The 15,633-nt window shown below is 49.5% G+C and overlaps 1 protein-coding gene across 7 annotated transcripts in view; it reads left to right on the forward strand.

Moving 5' to 3' along the window:
* Positions 1 to 15,633, forward strand: part of EVC (EvC ciliary complex subunit 1) — an 89,053-nt gene that overhangs the window by 39,146 nt on the left and 34,274 nt on the right. For all 7 annotated transcript variants that reach the window (XR_006341739.1, XM_043906215.1, XM_043906210.1 and 4 more), the window contains one exon: positions 1,719 to 1,817. Coding sequence is in view for 6 of the 7 variants with exons in the window: in XM_043906215.1 (XP_043762150.1) it covers positions 1,719 to 1,817 (99 nt within the window). In the remaining variant the exon portion in view is untranslated. The remainder of the gene's footprint in view (positions 1 to 1,718; positions 1,818 to 15,633) is intronic.

A 15,633-nucleotide genomic window follows, 5' to 3' on the forward strand; every position in this document is an offset into this window, starting at 1 on the left:
CAGACCAAGCGAGGGACAGCCATAGCCTGACTATTTCTCTGTGCGAGCAGCTGCTTGTCTCTGCTCTGCCAAGGAGATGGCAGGACCGTATCGGGGTCCAGGCTCGGCCCAGAGCGCAGATACTGGTCTTCCCTGGGGGCCAGCACGGTAGTATGGCTACCTCCCCCGCCCCCTAGTGAGAAGCCAGCAGAGGGACCCTCAAAGATGGAGGAGAAGTCTTCGCATCCCTGGGTCCCTGGTCCAGTGCTCTTCCCCACCCACAGAGCCTCCTCCCAGGACCCATGCCTAGGGTTTCTGGGATTTGATATAAAGTCGGGTGGGGGCTGCTTCTGTCTTTGAGAAGATCCATTTGAAATGAGAGTGATAAGATATGATTATACAGTTTTCTGTTACTCTGAGATTGCTGGGTCCTCCTCCCTGACGTCACATGGCTCAGGGGGAGTCCTGAGTGTGGAGGCAGTGATGCCTCAACTCTGCAATCCAGGATCTCAGCCCAGGCTGGTGCACACTGATGCTCAGGAGACGTGGGACCAAGGAGGGAAGGGTTGAGTGGATACCTGCGTGAATGAATGACTCAGTGAATGAAAGAATAAGTGAAAAAATGAATGAATGGATGGACCCACAAAGTGTTAGTCGCTCAGTCATGTCTGACTCTTTGCGACCCCATAGAGCCCACCAGGCTCCTCACTGCCTATGGAATTCTCCAGGCAAGAATAATGGTGTGGGGTGCCATTTCCTTCTCCATGACCCACAGAGGAACACATAACTGAATGAATAAATGGAGAAATGACGAACAGATGAATGAGTGAATGAAGAAATGAAGGAATGAGTGAATGCATGAACAAATGAATGAATGGGTGGATGCATGATGGACACAAAAGCACAAATAATTGAAACAATGAATGGGCGGCAAATGACCGAATGAACAGGGCCTGATGAATGAGCGTGGACTTTGGCCCCTCGCCCAGCCCCTCCCTCTCTGGCTCCTGGTCCTCCCTATCAGGTCCCCTCCTGTTCTGCTCCCATCCAGGCCAGAGGCTTCTGACTGCCTGGTCTCCGCTGCTGTTGCTGCTCCTTGAACCTGGCTTGGATTGGCTTCCCATCTTCCCTCCAAGGACCCCTCCTTGTCCTTCAAGACTCAGCTTATGTGTCTCCCTCACCGGGACTCTTCCCCTTCTGCTGACCCCTAAGAGGAGTCCACCCTCCATACTTGGGCCCCAGGGGTCTCTCTGACTGTGTTTGGAGCATCTGGTACATGACTCTCTGTCACTCTGTCCGGCTCCTCGAGGCTGGGCCAGCCGCATGGTCAGAGGGGCTCAACTGGCCACTGACCACCCTGATAATGCTCAGGCTTTGCTGGATGGGCCTCCCAAGACCTGGGTGGTGATCCCCAGGAGCTGAAATCAGAAAATGATGTCTGGGGAGCTTGTGACAGGGCAGGGAGATGGTTGGGGGAGGCTGGCGTCTTCTCCTGTTGGATAGATGGACAAAAGCATTCAAAAGTTTCTTATTTTCCTGGAGATGGGATTCACTGGTCCCAGCCTCAGCCACATTTCACAAGCCATGAAAATCATGTGACATTTCTGTGCTGCGGTTTCCTTGGGTATAAATCATGGGTGACCATCCTTCCGACGTGCGAGGCAGGGTCAGTTGGGGAGGTTGTTCAGGGGAAACAAATCTGCATCTCTCTGCAGATTCAGCCTCTGTTTTACTCACAGGCATTTCACGACATCCTGGAGACGCAGAGGCTGACGCAGGGTGACCTGGAAGAAGAGGAGGATGTCAGGGCTGCCCAAGCCGTGGCTGCACTCTGCCAGGTACGTGGCCTCCAGGCGGGACTGGCAGAGAAACCTCAGAATCCGGGCATGCGTGAGAACCTCACAGCCTCGGGGGCCAGGGACCCCGAGACCCACTGGGCAGAAACCAGGGAGGGCAGTTGTTGGTCCAGGTCACATCCGAGGCCCCTTCCATTTCTGAGATCTTTGGGACCCTCACCTCCACATGTTCCAGGAGGCAAGGGTCTTTGAAAGTCAGCTCACCCATGTTGAGAGTAGCCTGGCGTCGATGGGTGTTGTGAGTGTGGAGCGGTGATGAGGAAGGAGGGTTAGGCTTGAAATAGAGGCCTGGGTTCAAGTGCCAGCGCCACCTCTTTCTCCCTGGGCAACCTCGTTTAGCCTGAGACGAGGGCTGGCTCTGAGAAAACAGGAGAGAGCACCCAAGCCCTCCAGAGTCAGAGGGTCTCTGGGATACGATGATGACTGAGACAGACAGAGAACCTGCCCCAGGCAGGACCCAGAGCTGCTGGGAAGGTGGAAATGTGGCCCCAGTCAGGAAGGAAGGTGACGTGTGCCGCGTTGGTGGGGAGTGCCCCAGAGAAGGTCCACCTGGATTCAGGGGGCCTGAGCCTGCGTCCTGGTTCTCCTCCCTCCTCACGGTGCAACCTCCAGAACATTACTTGGCCTCTCTAGGACTCAGTCTCCCTATCTGTGAAATGGGGCCAGTGATGCCCTTCTTCATGGTGCTGTTGTGGGCACTGAATGTGCATGAGACCAGACAGGGGTTGGCACCTGGGATTTGCCCAGTCCAAGTTCACTGCCCTTACAGCATCTCTGCCAATGGATGCAGAGAGGAGGGGTGAGAGACGCCAGGGATGGGGGGGTGAAGGTGAGTTCAAAGATGGCCATCCACAGAAGGTGATGCCTGAGACAGGCTTTGAAGTGGGAGACAGGCTCCTAGTGGACCGGGAGTCAGCAGGCAGCCCAGGCAGAACACGAGAATGGGAAAGGAGCACAACGCCCATCATGACGGCAGCAATGCGGGGTTCAGGGGCATCTGTATGAGTTTGCAGAGGCCGCCATAGCAAAGCGCCCAGCCTGGACCTTAAATACAGACATTTATTTTCTCCTTGTTCTAGAGGCTAGAAGTCCAAGATCAAGATGTCATCAGGGTTGGGTTCCAATGAGCCCTCTCTTCCCAGCTTGGAGACGGCCACCTTCCCACCGTGCCGTCACGTGGCAGAGAAAGTTCAGGTGTCTCCTCCTCTTACAAGGACCCCAGTCCCATCAGATTTGGACCTCACCCTGTGACCTCACTTTTACTTTCACTATCTCTTCCAAGGCTGTATCTCCAAATATAGTCAGAGTGGGGGTTAGGACTTTAGTATATGAATTTTGGAGGGATGTAATTCCATCCGTAATGGTGAACCTCACATTTCATGTCCACTGGGAACCTCAGAATGTGAACTAATGTGGAAGCAGGGGGGCTTTGCAGTTGTGATTAGTGGAGAAGAGATCATTCTTGGTTAGCATGGGCCTTAAATCTGATGACTGGTGTCCTTACGCGATGGTCATCGTGAGGACGCAGACACACAGGGAGGCAGCCGTGTGAAGACGAGACCAAGACTGGGGTGATGCAGCCACAAGCCAAGGAACACCTGGCACCTCCAGAAGCTGGAAGGGGCAGGAAGGGTCCCCCTAGAGCCTCCGGAAGAAGCTGATACCTTGATTTCTGACTTCTGGCCTCCATATCTGTGAGAGAATAGACTTCTGTCGTCTGGGTACCTTGTTTCAGCAACCCCAGGACACTGATGCCGGAGCCAGTTTTGCTCAGACCCAGCCCCTGTCCTAAGTGCTTCCTGAGTATTTCATCATTTCATCCTCATGAAACTCTTGTGAGACAGAAACTGCATTTTCCTGACTTCACAGATGAGGAGCCAGGAAGGGTTTTCTTGAGAAAAAAGCCAGGTGGGATTCAATTTGTCAAAGCCCAAGACTCCCAGGCAAGAAAGGAACAACACCATCCCCAAGGGAGTCAGGACTCAAGTCCCTGGGCTGGGAGTGAGGATACTGCGTTCTAGTCCCCTCTGGGTCCTCACATGCTGTGTGACCATGGGCTGGTTACAAAACCTCTCTGAGCTGGCTCAACCATCCTGCTCAGGTCCCACAGCCAACCTGCTGCAGTGAGATGGGATTTAAAGTAAGTCTCTCCAACTTCAGTGCTCTTGTGCTCCCCATGACCCGTGCTGGTGAGCATGGGCTGTGACTACAGCAGTGAAGACAAGTTTCTGAACCCAGACTGGCCTAGGGTCCAGTCCCATCCCAGCCACTGACCAGCTGTGTAGTTCGAAGCAGGTTATCTCGCTTATGTCTCAGTTTCCTGCATGTTAATCACATCCGGATGCACAGCAGAGTTTGAGGACCACTGCTTTGGTGAGGAAGGGGTGAGAGTCCGATGGGCTTCGACTCAGGGGCACTTGCCACTGATGATGTCCAGGACCCCTGTGCCCATCTGCACTCTCGTCAGGAAGGAGTTAGTGTCCCATCTGTCACTTCCTCCCTTGAGCTGGGATTAGAATCTAAAGTCTTGGTCGACTGAGTGCTGCTTTCCTCCTCCTCAAAGCCAGGAGAAAGCACCCGGTTACTGCTATGAGGAGGAGATACACATACCAGTGCCTGGCCGGTCTCAGCGGGTGGCCATGAGTAGAGCATTGTCTATTAATAAAGACCTGTTGACGATGCTCATGTGACCACAGCCTCACCCCCCAGCAATATCCCTAGGATGCTGTACATTTGGCTTTACTGTGTCTGGTCTGGCTGTTGGCCCGTTAAAGTCTGGTCAAAGAGGTAAAGACACCCTTGTTTCTAATAAGAGGAGAGGCTGGCGGGTGTGAGCGAGGGGCAGTCCCTGCTGGAGTTGCATCTCGGGAGGAGGCACTTAGAAATGCCCTGTGTTAGGAGGGATTAGGGGCAAGGTGAAGGGGTGTTGGCAGTTCTGTGCCTCTGTGCAGGTGCTTTTGAAAGAAATGGCCAGAGGCCTGTGCCAGCTTCTCCCCCAGAGTCAGTGCAGAGCTGTTTCCTATTATTCATGTTGTCATTTCATATCAGTTCAGTTCAGTCGCTCAGCTGTGTCTGACTCTTTTCGACCCCATGGACTGCAGCACACCAGGCCTCCCTGTCTATCACCAGCTCCCGGAGTTTATTCAAACTCATGTCCTTTGAGTCTGTGATGCCATCCAACCATCTCATCCTCTGTCGTCCCCTTCTCCTCCCACCTTCAATCTTTCCCAGCATCAGGGTCTTTTCAACTGAGTCAGCTCTTTGCATCAGGTGGCCAAAGAGTTGGAGCTTGAGCTTCAACACCAGTCCTTCCAATGAACACCCAGGACTGATCTCCTTTAGGATGGACTGGTTGGATCTCCTTGCAGTCCAAGGGACTCTCAAGAGTCTTCTCCAACACCACAGCTCAGAAGCATCACTGAGCAGTCATTTCACACAGAGCCCTCTGGTCCATACATGCCTGTGTGCTCAGCGGCTTCAGTTATGTCCGACTCTTTGCCACCCTGTGGACAGTAGCCCCCCGGGCTCCTCTGTCCGTGGGGTTCTCCAGGCAAGAATGCTGGAGTGGGCTGCCGTGTCCTCCTCTAGGGGAGATTCCTGAGTCAGAGACTGGACCTGCATCTCTTATATCTCCTGCATTGGCAGGCAGGTTCTTTATCGCTACACCATCTGGGAAGTCCCCTGGTTCCAGATAACTTTGGTTAAGTTTACATCCCTTAAATGTGGAACTCATTGCCTTGAGTATTGGGAACAGCTTTACCTGGTATTTCCAAAAGAACGAGGTTGAAATCCTCTGGTGTAATGGAAAGAAGCTGATTGGAAGACTGGAATGCTGGCGAGGACGTTCCTGGATGCGCGACCTTGAACGAGGAGAGCCTTAACCTCTCGGAGCCCTTTTCCTTATCAGGGAGATGGAGACAGAAAGCCTGTTGGCCTTTGTGGCAGCGCAGAGTGCAGGGGGGGCAGGGCTGAGGGCCTGCCCGTGGCTGGTGCTCAGTTAACGTCTCCCCTTCTGCTCAATCTCTGAGCGTGTTGAGCAGGAGGCCTTGAGCCCAGGGATGGTAAGCATGACTCTGGATCCAGGGTGAGAGTGTGGCTTCCTCACCAACCAGCTGTAAGCTTGAGAGCTTGTTAGTTCATTTGTTCAGTGAATATGATCAAGCAATGCTTTGTGCAACCCACGGTCTCAGCACTGGGGCCTCAACGGTGAACCAAAATAAAAAACTTCATTTTTGTGAAGTTTGGGAGGCATGTGTGAGGTTCCAGCAGGGAGGCCAGTGTGGCAGCCGTCGGGGAGGGGGAAAGAGGGATGGACTGAGGTCAGAGCCTCGTCTCATAGGGCCCTGCAGTCCATCTGAAGACATTTGCATTGACTTCTTTTATATACATATCTATTTATCTATTTGGCTGTACCAGCTCTTAGTTACAGCATGCGGAATCTTCGATCTTTCTTGTGGCATCATGGATCATGAGTTGCGGCACGTGGAATCTAGTTCTCTGACCAGGGATCAAACCCACTCCCCCTGCATTGGAAGTTCACTGTCTTAGCACCATCAGGAAAGTCCCTGCATTGACTTCTGGGTAAGAAAGGAAGTTTCAGGTGTGTTTTGAGTAGGGAAGTGATTTGCCTCGTGTTTCTGAAGGATCCTCTGATTTCTGTGTGGAGGATGGACTGTAGGGGGCAAAAGTGGAAGCAGGGATCCCTGGGGAGGCTCTGCAGAGGTCCAGACAAGAGATGCTGGGGGTTTGGGCCTGGATGACGCTGGTGGAGGTGGTGAGAAGGCATGGGATGGGGGTCTATTTTGATGGTCAACATCTGGGTCTCCTCTTCAAGTGGGGATAATAAATTTTCTTCCTATGGCTATTCAGAAGTTTGAGTAAGTTCACATGTGCAAAGCATATAGAAAGAAATGTGTGTGGCACACAATGAGCACTTAAAAGTCTGTTATCATGAGCCTGGTTGTTATCACTCATCGTCTGGAAGGGTGTGTTTGCACCAATCAGGCTCACGAGGTAACTTGCCTTGCAGTCTGCTGGCTCTTTCCCAGACCTGGTCACACAGAGACATAATCCCCCCTTTCTTTGGACACTGATCAAGATAGTGTAGGCACGGTGGCTGCGAGATAAATTTGATCACCACCTAAGGGTGCTCAGGCTACAGAGATAAGTGCATTCTTCTAACTTCCTAGTGTCCCTTGGCCTCTTAAACAAACAGTAAATTTTCAGTTTGACTGAGATGAATGCCTGTAAATTACACATCTCAGTGACTTTTAAAGGGATTCCTGAAATGAGCCCAGAGTCTTCCTGATAATGACAGGCACTGAGTTTGCCACCGTCACATCTAAGGGTGCCCCAGAGACCTGCTTATTTGTTTATTTATTTCTGACTGTCCTCCCTACGCTGTCTCCTGAAGAGCTCCTGGGTGTGTAGGATGATAACAGCCCTGCCAAGGTCAGCTCTCACAGCTTCTGGTTCTCACAGGAAGTTAGGGCAAAGAAGAGAGGCAAAAAAGTGAAACTCTTGTCTTCGAACAAAGCAGAAATAATAAAGACAGGCACTCGTGACATGTTTGTGAGTAGTCCCCAAGACCACGCTCACTTCTGATATCAAATGCAAACCCAGAGGTGCCCAAGACCACCCTCAAGTTCAGTTCTATAGAACGGTGCTTGTTTTTGTTGTTGTCCAACTGCTCAGTCATGTCCGACTCTTTGCAACCCCATGGACTGCAGCACTCCAGGCTTCCCCATCCTTCAGTATATCCCAGAGTTTGCCCAAACGCATGTCTATTGGGTCAATGATTCCGTTCAACCACCTCATCCTCTGTCGCCCCTTTCTCCTCCTAGCTTCAGTCTTTCCCAGAATCAGGGTCTTTTTGATAAGTCAAGTCTTGGCATCAGGTGGCCAAAGTATTGGAGCTTCAGCTTCAGCGTCAGTCCTTCTAATGAATATTCAGGGTTTACTTCCTTTCAGATTGACTGGTTTGATCTCCTTGCTGTCTAAGGGACTCTCAACAGCTACAGAACAGTCCCCAACTTTTTTGGCACCAGGGACAAGTTCTGTGGAAGACAATTTTCCGGAGGGGTGTGGAGGATGGGAGGGAGTGTTTTAGGGATGATCCAAACACATTACATTTGTTGTACGTTTTATTTCTGTCATTATTACATCCCCCCCACCTCGGGTCATCAGGTATTAGATTCCAGAGGCTGGGACTCCTGCTCTGGAAGGACTCACTGAAAGCTGTTCTCGTGGTCACAGTTTAGGCTACAGATCAAAGACAGTCAAGAAAAGAGGCACACGGGCAGAGTCTAGAGTTGCATACAGGAAACTCCCAGTTGTCCTGTCCCAGTGAAGTCGTGGACAGCACTAACTTCTTCCAAGATTTGTGTCTGACATTACATACTGAGCATTGCCAACCAGGGAAGCTCACCCAAGCCTTAGCATCCCTAGTACTTACTGGGGCTCAGTCATGTAGATGTGGTTGACCACCAGCATGGCTCATCTTAACCCCCAGACCCTCTGGAGGTGGAGCTGATGCCACCTGGCCCAAGAGCCCCACCCTAAATCACATCATGGTCATAGATTGTCTAAAGCTGCCCAAGGTCACCAGGTAAACAGAGACCCTCTAATCAAGCAGGACATTCGAAGAACTTAGAGGTCACTTCCTAGGAAGCAAGGACTAAGGCCAGGCCTCTCTGTTAGCAAGGTCAGCTCTTTCCTGCACAGCACTGAAATTCTGTTCAAGGTCACACAGTTGGGGAGCCTGGGGTACAGGCCCAGGGCCCTAACATTTCGATGGGAAGAAGCGATTCGATGGACAAGGTGAGGGAAGGGGTGGGCAGTCCTTGCTGGGAGTCTCCTGCATCTCCTGCCTTGGCAGGTGGGTTCTTTAACCACTGAGCCACCTGGGAAGTCCAATTACTCTACTAGTCTTATTAAAATAGAACAAAAAGCCACGTTCCTGTAGCTTGCTGTGACATGTTCTGCAGAATCCAGCTGGGGATGACACATTGCAGGCAATCAGTCAACATTGATGAGTAAATGAATGAGCGAATCAATGAATCAGTGACTGTCATGTAATCAGTGCCACCCTGAAGGTGGTGTGTTCTTGCTGCTAGAATAAACGACCACAAATGTAGTGGCTTAAAACCACAGAAGTGATCACCTGATGTTTCTCGAGGTCAGAATGGGTCTCACTGGGCTGAAATGAAGATGTCAGCAGGGCTGTGTTCCTCCTGCAGACTCCAGGGGAGAATCCGTGTCCTTGCCTTTTCCAGCTGCTAGAGGCACCTGCATTCTTTGGCTCCTGGTCCCTTGCTCCATCTCCAAGCCACAGTTGGGCTTCTCCTGGGTCTGTGTCCATCCTGCATCTCCTCTCACTCTGACTGCCTGCCTCTTTCTCTTTCGTTTACAAGGACTCTTGGAATTATCTATGTGGGACTCACCTAGATAATCCAGGATAATCTCATCTCAGGGTCCTTTTAATTCTTTAATCACATCTGTGAAATCTTGGACTGTGTAAAGTGGATCCTTCAAAGTGTCCAGGGATTAGAACATGGACATCCTGGGGAGCCATTATTTTGTCTACCACAGATGGGAAACAGTAAGTTTTCAAAGAGTACAAGAAATTAGGTTTGAGAGAAATACCAAAACAACGGCTTGGGGGCAGTGTTCTGTTGGAAGTGGATCTTGAGAAGAAAGTTGACAGAAGTGTAGGCACCATATCGGTGCTGTCCCTGGAGAGAGGATTTCAGTGGGCGCTATAGAGGACGAAGCCATTCCATGGTCATTTATCAAGGTTAAAGTGTGATACCTCGTCACTAGGAATGAGTCTGAGAAAACATAGACTGGTGCTTTCACATCTGCCTTATGGTAGCACACCACAGGAATGTGACTTTTTTGTTTCAATAAGGCTAATAGAGTAAGTGGGCTTCCTAGGTGGCTTGCTGATAAAGAATCCTCCTGCCAATACAAGAGATGCAGATTTGATCCCTGGTTCAGGAAGATGCCCTGGAGGAGGAAATGGCAACCCAGTCTAGTATTCTTGCCCGGAAAATCCCATGGACAGAGGAGCCTGGCAGGCTACCTTTCATGGGGTCACAAAGAGTCAGATACAACTGATCAACAGTTGTCAAGAACAACAACGATAAGTAGAGTAATTAATTTATGTTTTCTTTATTTGTAGTAAATATAGTAAAACTTGCCCGTGCCCTCAGGTTACCATGTAGTACTCAGTTATACCTGTCCTCTCCTTTTAGTAATTTTCACAGTCAGCTCATTTCCCTGCAAAGAAGTACAAAAGTACAGGTAAGATAAGAGTCACCCAGGTCAGGCTGTGGGCCTGACCCAGCTGTGTACCAGCTGTGAGGCCTGGTCACTGGTGAAGTGATATCACTTCACCTCTCTGATCTAGGGATTCTTAGCTGCCTTCTTTGTAGGTTGACCATATGAAAGAACCCACTTAACACCCTAGAATGCGACCCATAGCTCTCAGGATGAAATCCAGCATCCTTAACCTGCCCGTGATGACCACCCAGCCTGGTCCATGTAGTGCTCACATGGCCTGACTCATAAGACCCATCTGACATAAGACCCAAAAGCCAACCTGGTCTGGTCCACGAGTCCCACCCTGCTTGGGCCATAAGACCCCCTGACCTAGCCCACGAGGCCCACATGACAAGCCCCACTCACCACCTGTCTGGAGTCATGTCTATTGCTCCCTGCCCTTCAGCCAACCTCAGACATCCCTCAGCTCCCCGAAGGTGACCTTCTCCTGCCTGCCACAGTGCCTTGGCACATGCTCTTCTGCTGCTTAAATACTGCTTCCTGCAGTCCCCCAGTTTGGCTTGTTCTCATTCTTGTCTCAGCTTACACATCACTTCCTTGGGGAGCCCTTCCAGATCGATTAGATCCCCTGGTCTGTCCCTAGGTCTCCTAGCCTCTCTGCCATCACACTTGCCATAGTGTACCATGAGTTCCTGTGTGATGCCTGCCCCCACCCTGGGCTATGCTCCCTAAAGTCAGGGTCCACGTCAGCCTCATTTACCCAGTGGCTGTGGCCCACAGTAGGTGCTCAAGAGATATTTGCAGGGTGAACCCATGCATGCTGTGAGGATAAGACACCTTTACACCAGAGCTTTCACCTTTCGGGCCCCTTCCATCTGGTGTGGAATCACAATACTATGCCATGAGATACCCCAAAACCCAGAGGCCAAAAATGACAGTGATTTATCCTCAGGGTCTGTGTTTCTGCCAGTAGTTGGCTGATCTAGGAATGACTGACACAACTTGTCCATGCTTTCCTGTCTCTCCTCTCCTCTTGGGACCAGTGGCTGGCCTGGAGATGTTCTCCTTGCAGTGGCAGAGGACTGGCCTCCAAACTAGCCCACTTGGCCTCCACCTCATTTTGTTGGCCAATGCAGATCACATGACAGACCCAAAGTCAAAGGGTGGGGGAGGTACTTCCCACACCCCTGGGGAAAACATGTCAAGGCTCTGGGGCAAAGGGCATGGCTCTGGGGAAGAGAAAGATCTGGACCCAGTGTGCCCCTCCACACACGTGTCTCCGGCATCTCCTGTCTTCCAGGCGCAGATAGGGTGAAGCCCCAGAGAGGAAGAGTCACCCCCGGGCACGCTGCTGGTGAGTGGCACAATGCAGGTGGTGCCCAGGCTCCTGACCCTTGATTCCACCTGTTTTTAAGAGACCCGACTTGACCTGTGTCTTGACCTGTAACCTTGCACTGTTCTGTCCCAGGATCCTGGGCACACCCCATTCTGAAGCAGGTAACTGTGTGTCTTAGAACACGCAGGGTACCGTCCCTGCCGGGGAACATTTCCGGTTCCTGTGATGAATCGAAACTCGGCAGAGAGCCGGGCCATGCCTGTGGGATCCTGAAAGGATGTTTTATTCACTCAGTCACCACCCACCGTGATCAGGATGTCTTCGAACCTGGTTGCATTCATGCCTTGCTGGTCCAGACTGCCGGATCTTGACTCCTCCTGTATGAGGCACTGAGCTCCTGTCTGCCCTAGTCCGCAACCCCCCCAACGCCCCACCCTGCTGGGCTGACCCCCTGCTGCTCTTCTGCTTCCCCAAATCCTTAGCTCAACCCACACTGCTCCACCAGACTTTCTCCTGCCTCTGCTGGGAAGAGCACCCTTCCTTACCTCCCTTCTCCCTACCCTGCAGACAAATGGAACCCAACTGCCTTTTCTCCAAAACGCTCAGTTCCTGGAAGGAAAATAGCCATAGGCAGCCTTTTTGAGATCCACACTAACCCTCCCAGCCTCTCTGGAATGCTAAGAGCCAGTGTTTATGAAGCGCTTGCCCTGTGCTGTGTCGTATCTAATCCTGATTGTCTGTATGTTCAGTTGCTCTGTCGCATCTGACTCTTTGTGACCCCGTGGACAAGCCCGCCAGGCTCCCCGGTCCGTGGAATTTTTTCAGGCAAGAATACTAGAGCAGGTTGCCATGCCCTCCTCCAGGAGATCTTCCCAACCCAGGGATCGAACCCAAGTCTCCTGTGTCTCCTGCATGGGCAGGCAAATTCTTAACCACCGCACCATCTAGGAAGTCCGTAATCCTGATCATCAGTCCTCAAGGCAGGTGCTGTCTTCACGGATGGACTTTGCATCGTATCCCTTTTGCAGATCAGGAAATTGAGACTCCCTTCCACGGGCTCCAGAATATGTGCCTTTGCCCCGCCCCAGAACTTTCTCTGAAAGAAGTCTGGGAAGGGCACTGCCCCTCTGGGTCAGGGGGCAGAGGCGGAAGCCTAGTGACAGAGGAGTCCGAGGGAACTGCCGCCCCAGCTTGGGTTCCCTGTGCTGTGTTTGAGGGAAAGTGCAAAAGGCTGAGGCACCAAGGTCCCCCCTGCCCCCCGATCCGACCCCTCACACACGCTGAGAGAGAAGAACAGATTAACTCCAGTTCAGGCACAGAATGAATCAGCATCTCCCAAACGTAACATCTCAGCGTAAAGTGGGAGCACTGTGTTTTGTGACCTGTCAGAGCACGTGACAACGTTGCAGATGTGTCTCTGTCGAGGGAGCAGACAGGATCCAGCATGTTTTGTTTTGTTTTGCTTTTTGTTTCACTAGAAAGAGCCTTGACTAATGAACCATGTAGCTTTTACAAAGTTCACCTTACTTAAATTTCAGTTCAGTTCAGTCACTCAGTCATGTGTGACTCTTTGCGACCCCATGGACTGCAGCACGCCAGGCCTCCCTGTCCATCACCAACTCCCGGAGCTTACTCAAACTCATGTCCATTGAGTCGGTGATGCCATCCAACCATCACATCCTCTGTCAGCCCCTTCTCCTCCCGTCTTCAGTCTTGCCCAGCATCAGGGTCTTTTCAAATGAGTCAGTTCTTCGCATCAGGTGGCCAGAGTATTGGAATTTCAGCTTTAACATCAGTCTTTCCAATGAATATTCAGGACTGATTTCCTTTAGGATGGACTGGTTAGATCTCCTTGCAATCTAAGGGACTCTCAAGAGTTTTCTCTAACACCACAGTTCAAAAGCATCAATTCTTTGGCGCTCAGCCTTCTTTATAGTCCAACTCTCACATCCATACATGACTACTGGAAAAACCATAGCTTTGACTAGACAGACCTTTGTTGGCAAAGTAATGTCTCTGCTTTTTAATCTGCTGTCTAGGTTGGTCATAGTTTTTCTTCCAAGGAGCAAGCGTCTTTTAATTTCAGGGCTGCAGTCACCATCTGCAGTGATTTTAGTTCTTGAATTTACAAACAGCATATTTTTGTAGTTTGACAGTCATGACAGAAAGAAAAAGGTATGTGTTAGTGTCTACAGCCACTGCTGCAGGATGATAGATTCCAAGGTAGGAGAATCAATGTTCAAAGTCTGTCTCCTGCCTGGCAGAAAATTGGGATTTCCAGGGGCTGGAAGAAGATATAAGTCACTCCCATATTATTAAACTGTTTTTATTGTGAAATGTAACAGATACAAATAAATGGATAACATGTAAACTTACAGGTTAACAAATGATGATTAAAAACAGATCTATGTAACCTCCATCCAGATCAAGAAAGAGATCTTGACCAGGACCCCTGAACCCCTCTCATACCTCCTCCCTATCCCAATCTCTTCCCTGCTCGCAGGAGCCATATCCTGGCTTACATGGAAATTAGGTCTTTGCTTTTATGGAAATGGGATTGTATAGCATGTTAGGTTTGTGTCTCTCAACTTTGTATTGTGAGACAAGCTTTGTGCCTTGTGAGATTTCTCTGTATTGTCATGTGTAGCAATATTCATTCTTCCTCACTGATCTGTAGTATTTCACTGTATAAATACACCACCGTTTATCCATCCTACTGTTGATGGACATTTGTGTGGCTTCTTATTTTAGACTATTACACATTCTCTTGACAAGAACTTTCTTGTGGATGCTCTTTGATACACACATGCACTTGTTTCTCCTGTGCATATACCTAGGAGCAGAATTGTTGGATTAAAGAGTTATGTGCAGCTTCAATCCATATCCTACAAAGTTACTGATACAGCCCGCAATTTGATTAGCATTTTGAATTTATGGATCAAGTTGGTGACGATGAACATCTTTACAATACCAAATCTTCCAGTCTACAAACATGGTGTATCCCTGTATTTATTTGTCTTATTAATTTTTTTAATATTGCTTTGTAGTTTCTACCCTCAGGTGAAATGTTTGCTATAGATTTTTTCAGATTAAGGACGCTTCCTTCCATTTCCTATTTTGCTAAGAGTGTTTCTTCTGCATGGAAATTACAATTTGTGAAATACTCTTTTCTTCATTTATTCCCATAATTAACATTATACTTTTCAGCTTTATTTTATTAATATGGCAAATTGTATTGATTTGGATAATGCCTGGTGGTTCAGACAGTAAAGAATCTGCCTGCAGTATGGGAGACCCGGGTTCAATCCCTGGGTTGGGAAGATCCCCTGGAGAAGGAAGTGGCAACCAACTCCAGTATTCTTGCCTGGAGAACTCCATGGACAGAGGAGCCCAGTGGGCTATAGTCCTTGGAGTCACAAAGAGCCAGACAGAGCTGAGTGACTGACACCTTCATTTTTTTTCATTACGTGCATACAAATTTAGAAACTTTACATCTTTCTGGTGAATTAAACCTTTTGATATTATGAACTGCTCCCCTTTCTCTCTAGAGGAACTTTTTTTTTTTTCCTAAAGACTGTTTTATCTACTATTAATGCAGCAAAAGTGACTCTGTGTTTATTAGGTGCTAGTTATAGTCTCATTCATTCATTGTTAGAAAAACATTTAAGAGCCTCATGGTTAGATCATGTGTGGTAAAGCCTGGCCACTGGGGCCCTGTGGGTGAACTAACACAATTTATTTAACCTCTCTTTCACATGTACAGATGAAGCCTCTGCTTCATCATCTGTAAATCTGTTGCATCAGTTTTGAGAGATTTCTCACCCACTGTCACTTCAAATATGACTTCTGTCTGAACTCTGCCTTCCTTCTTTTAGGGACTCCAGTTAAACATGCGGGACTTTCTCACTGTATCCTTTAGCCTTCATCTTCTCCTCCATATTTAACATCCTTTAGTCTCTCTTTACTTTGTCCTGGATTTTCTCCTGATCTGTCTTCCTGTACTTATTCTCTCTTCAACTGCATCTAAACTGCAGTGAAACCTTTGCATTGGGTTCCTGTTATTGGATAGTGTTCTTCAATTCTAGAAGTTCTAATTTTTTGTAAAAAAAAAAAACAAAACAAAAACTAAATAGCATTACTTTTTGTAATCTCCAGGTCTTTGCTTTAAGGCTGAAGAGT

This window comes from Cervus elaphus, chromosome 6 (genome assembly GCF_910594005.1).
Source record: "Cervus elaphus chromosome 6, mCerEla1.1, whole genome shotgun sequence".
NCBI classification, from domain to species: domain Eukaryota; kingdom Metazoa; phylum Chordata; class Mammalia; order Artiodactyla; family Cervidae; genus Cervus; species Cervus elaphus.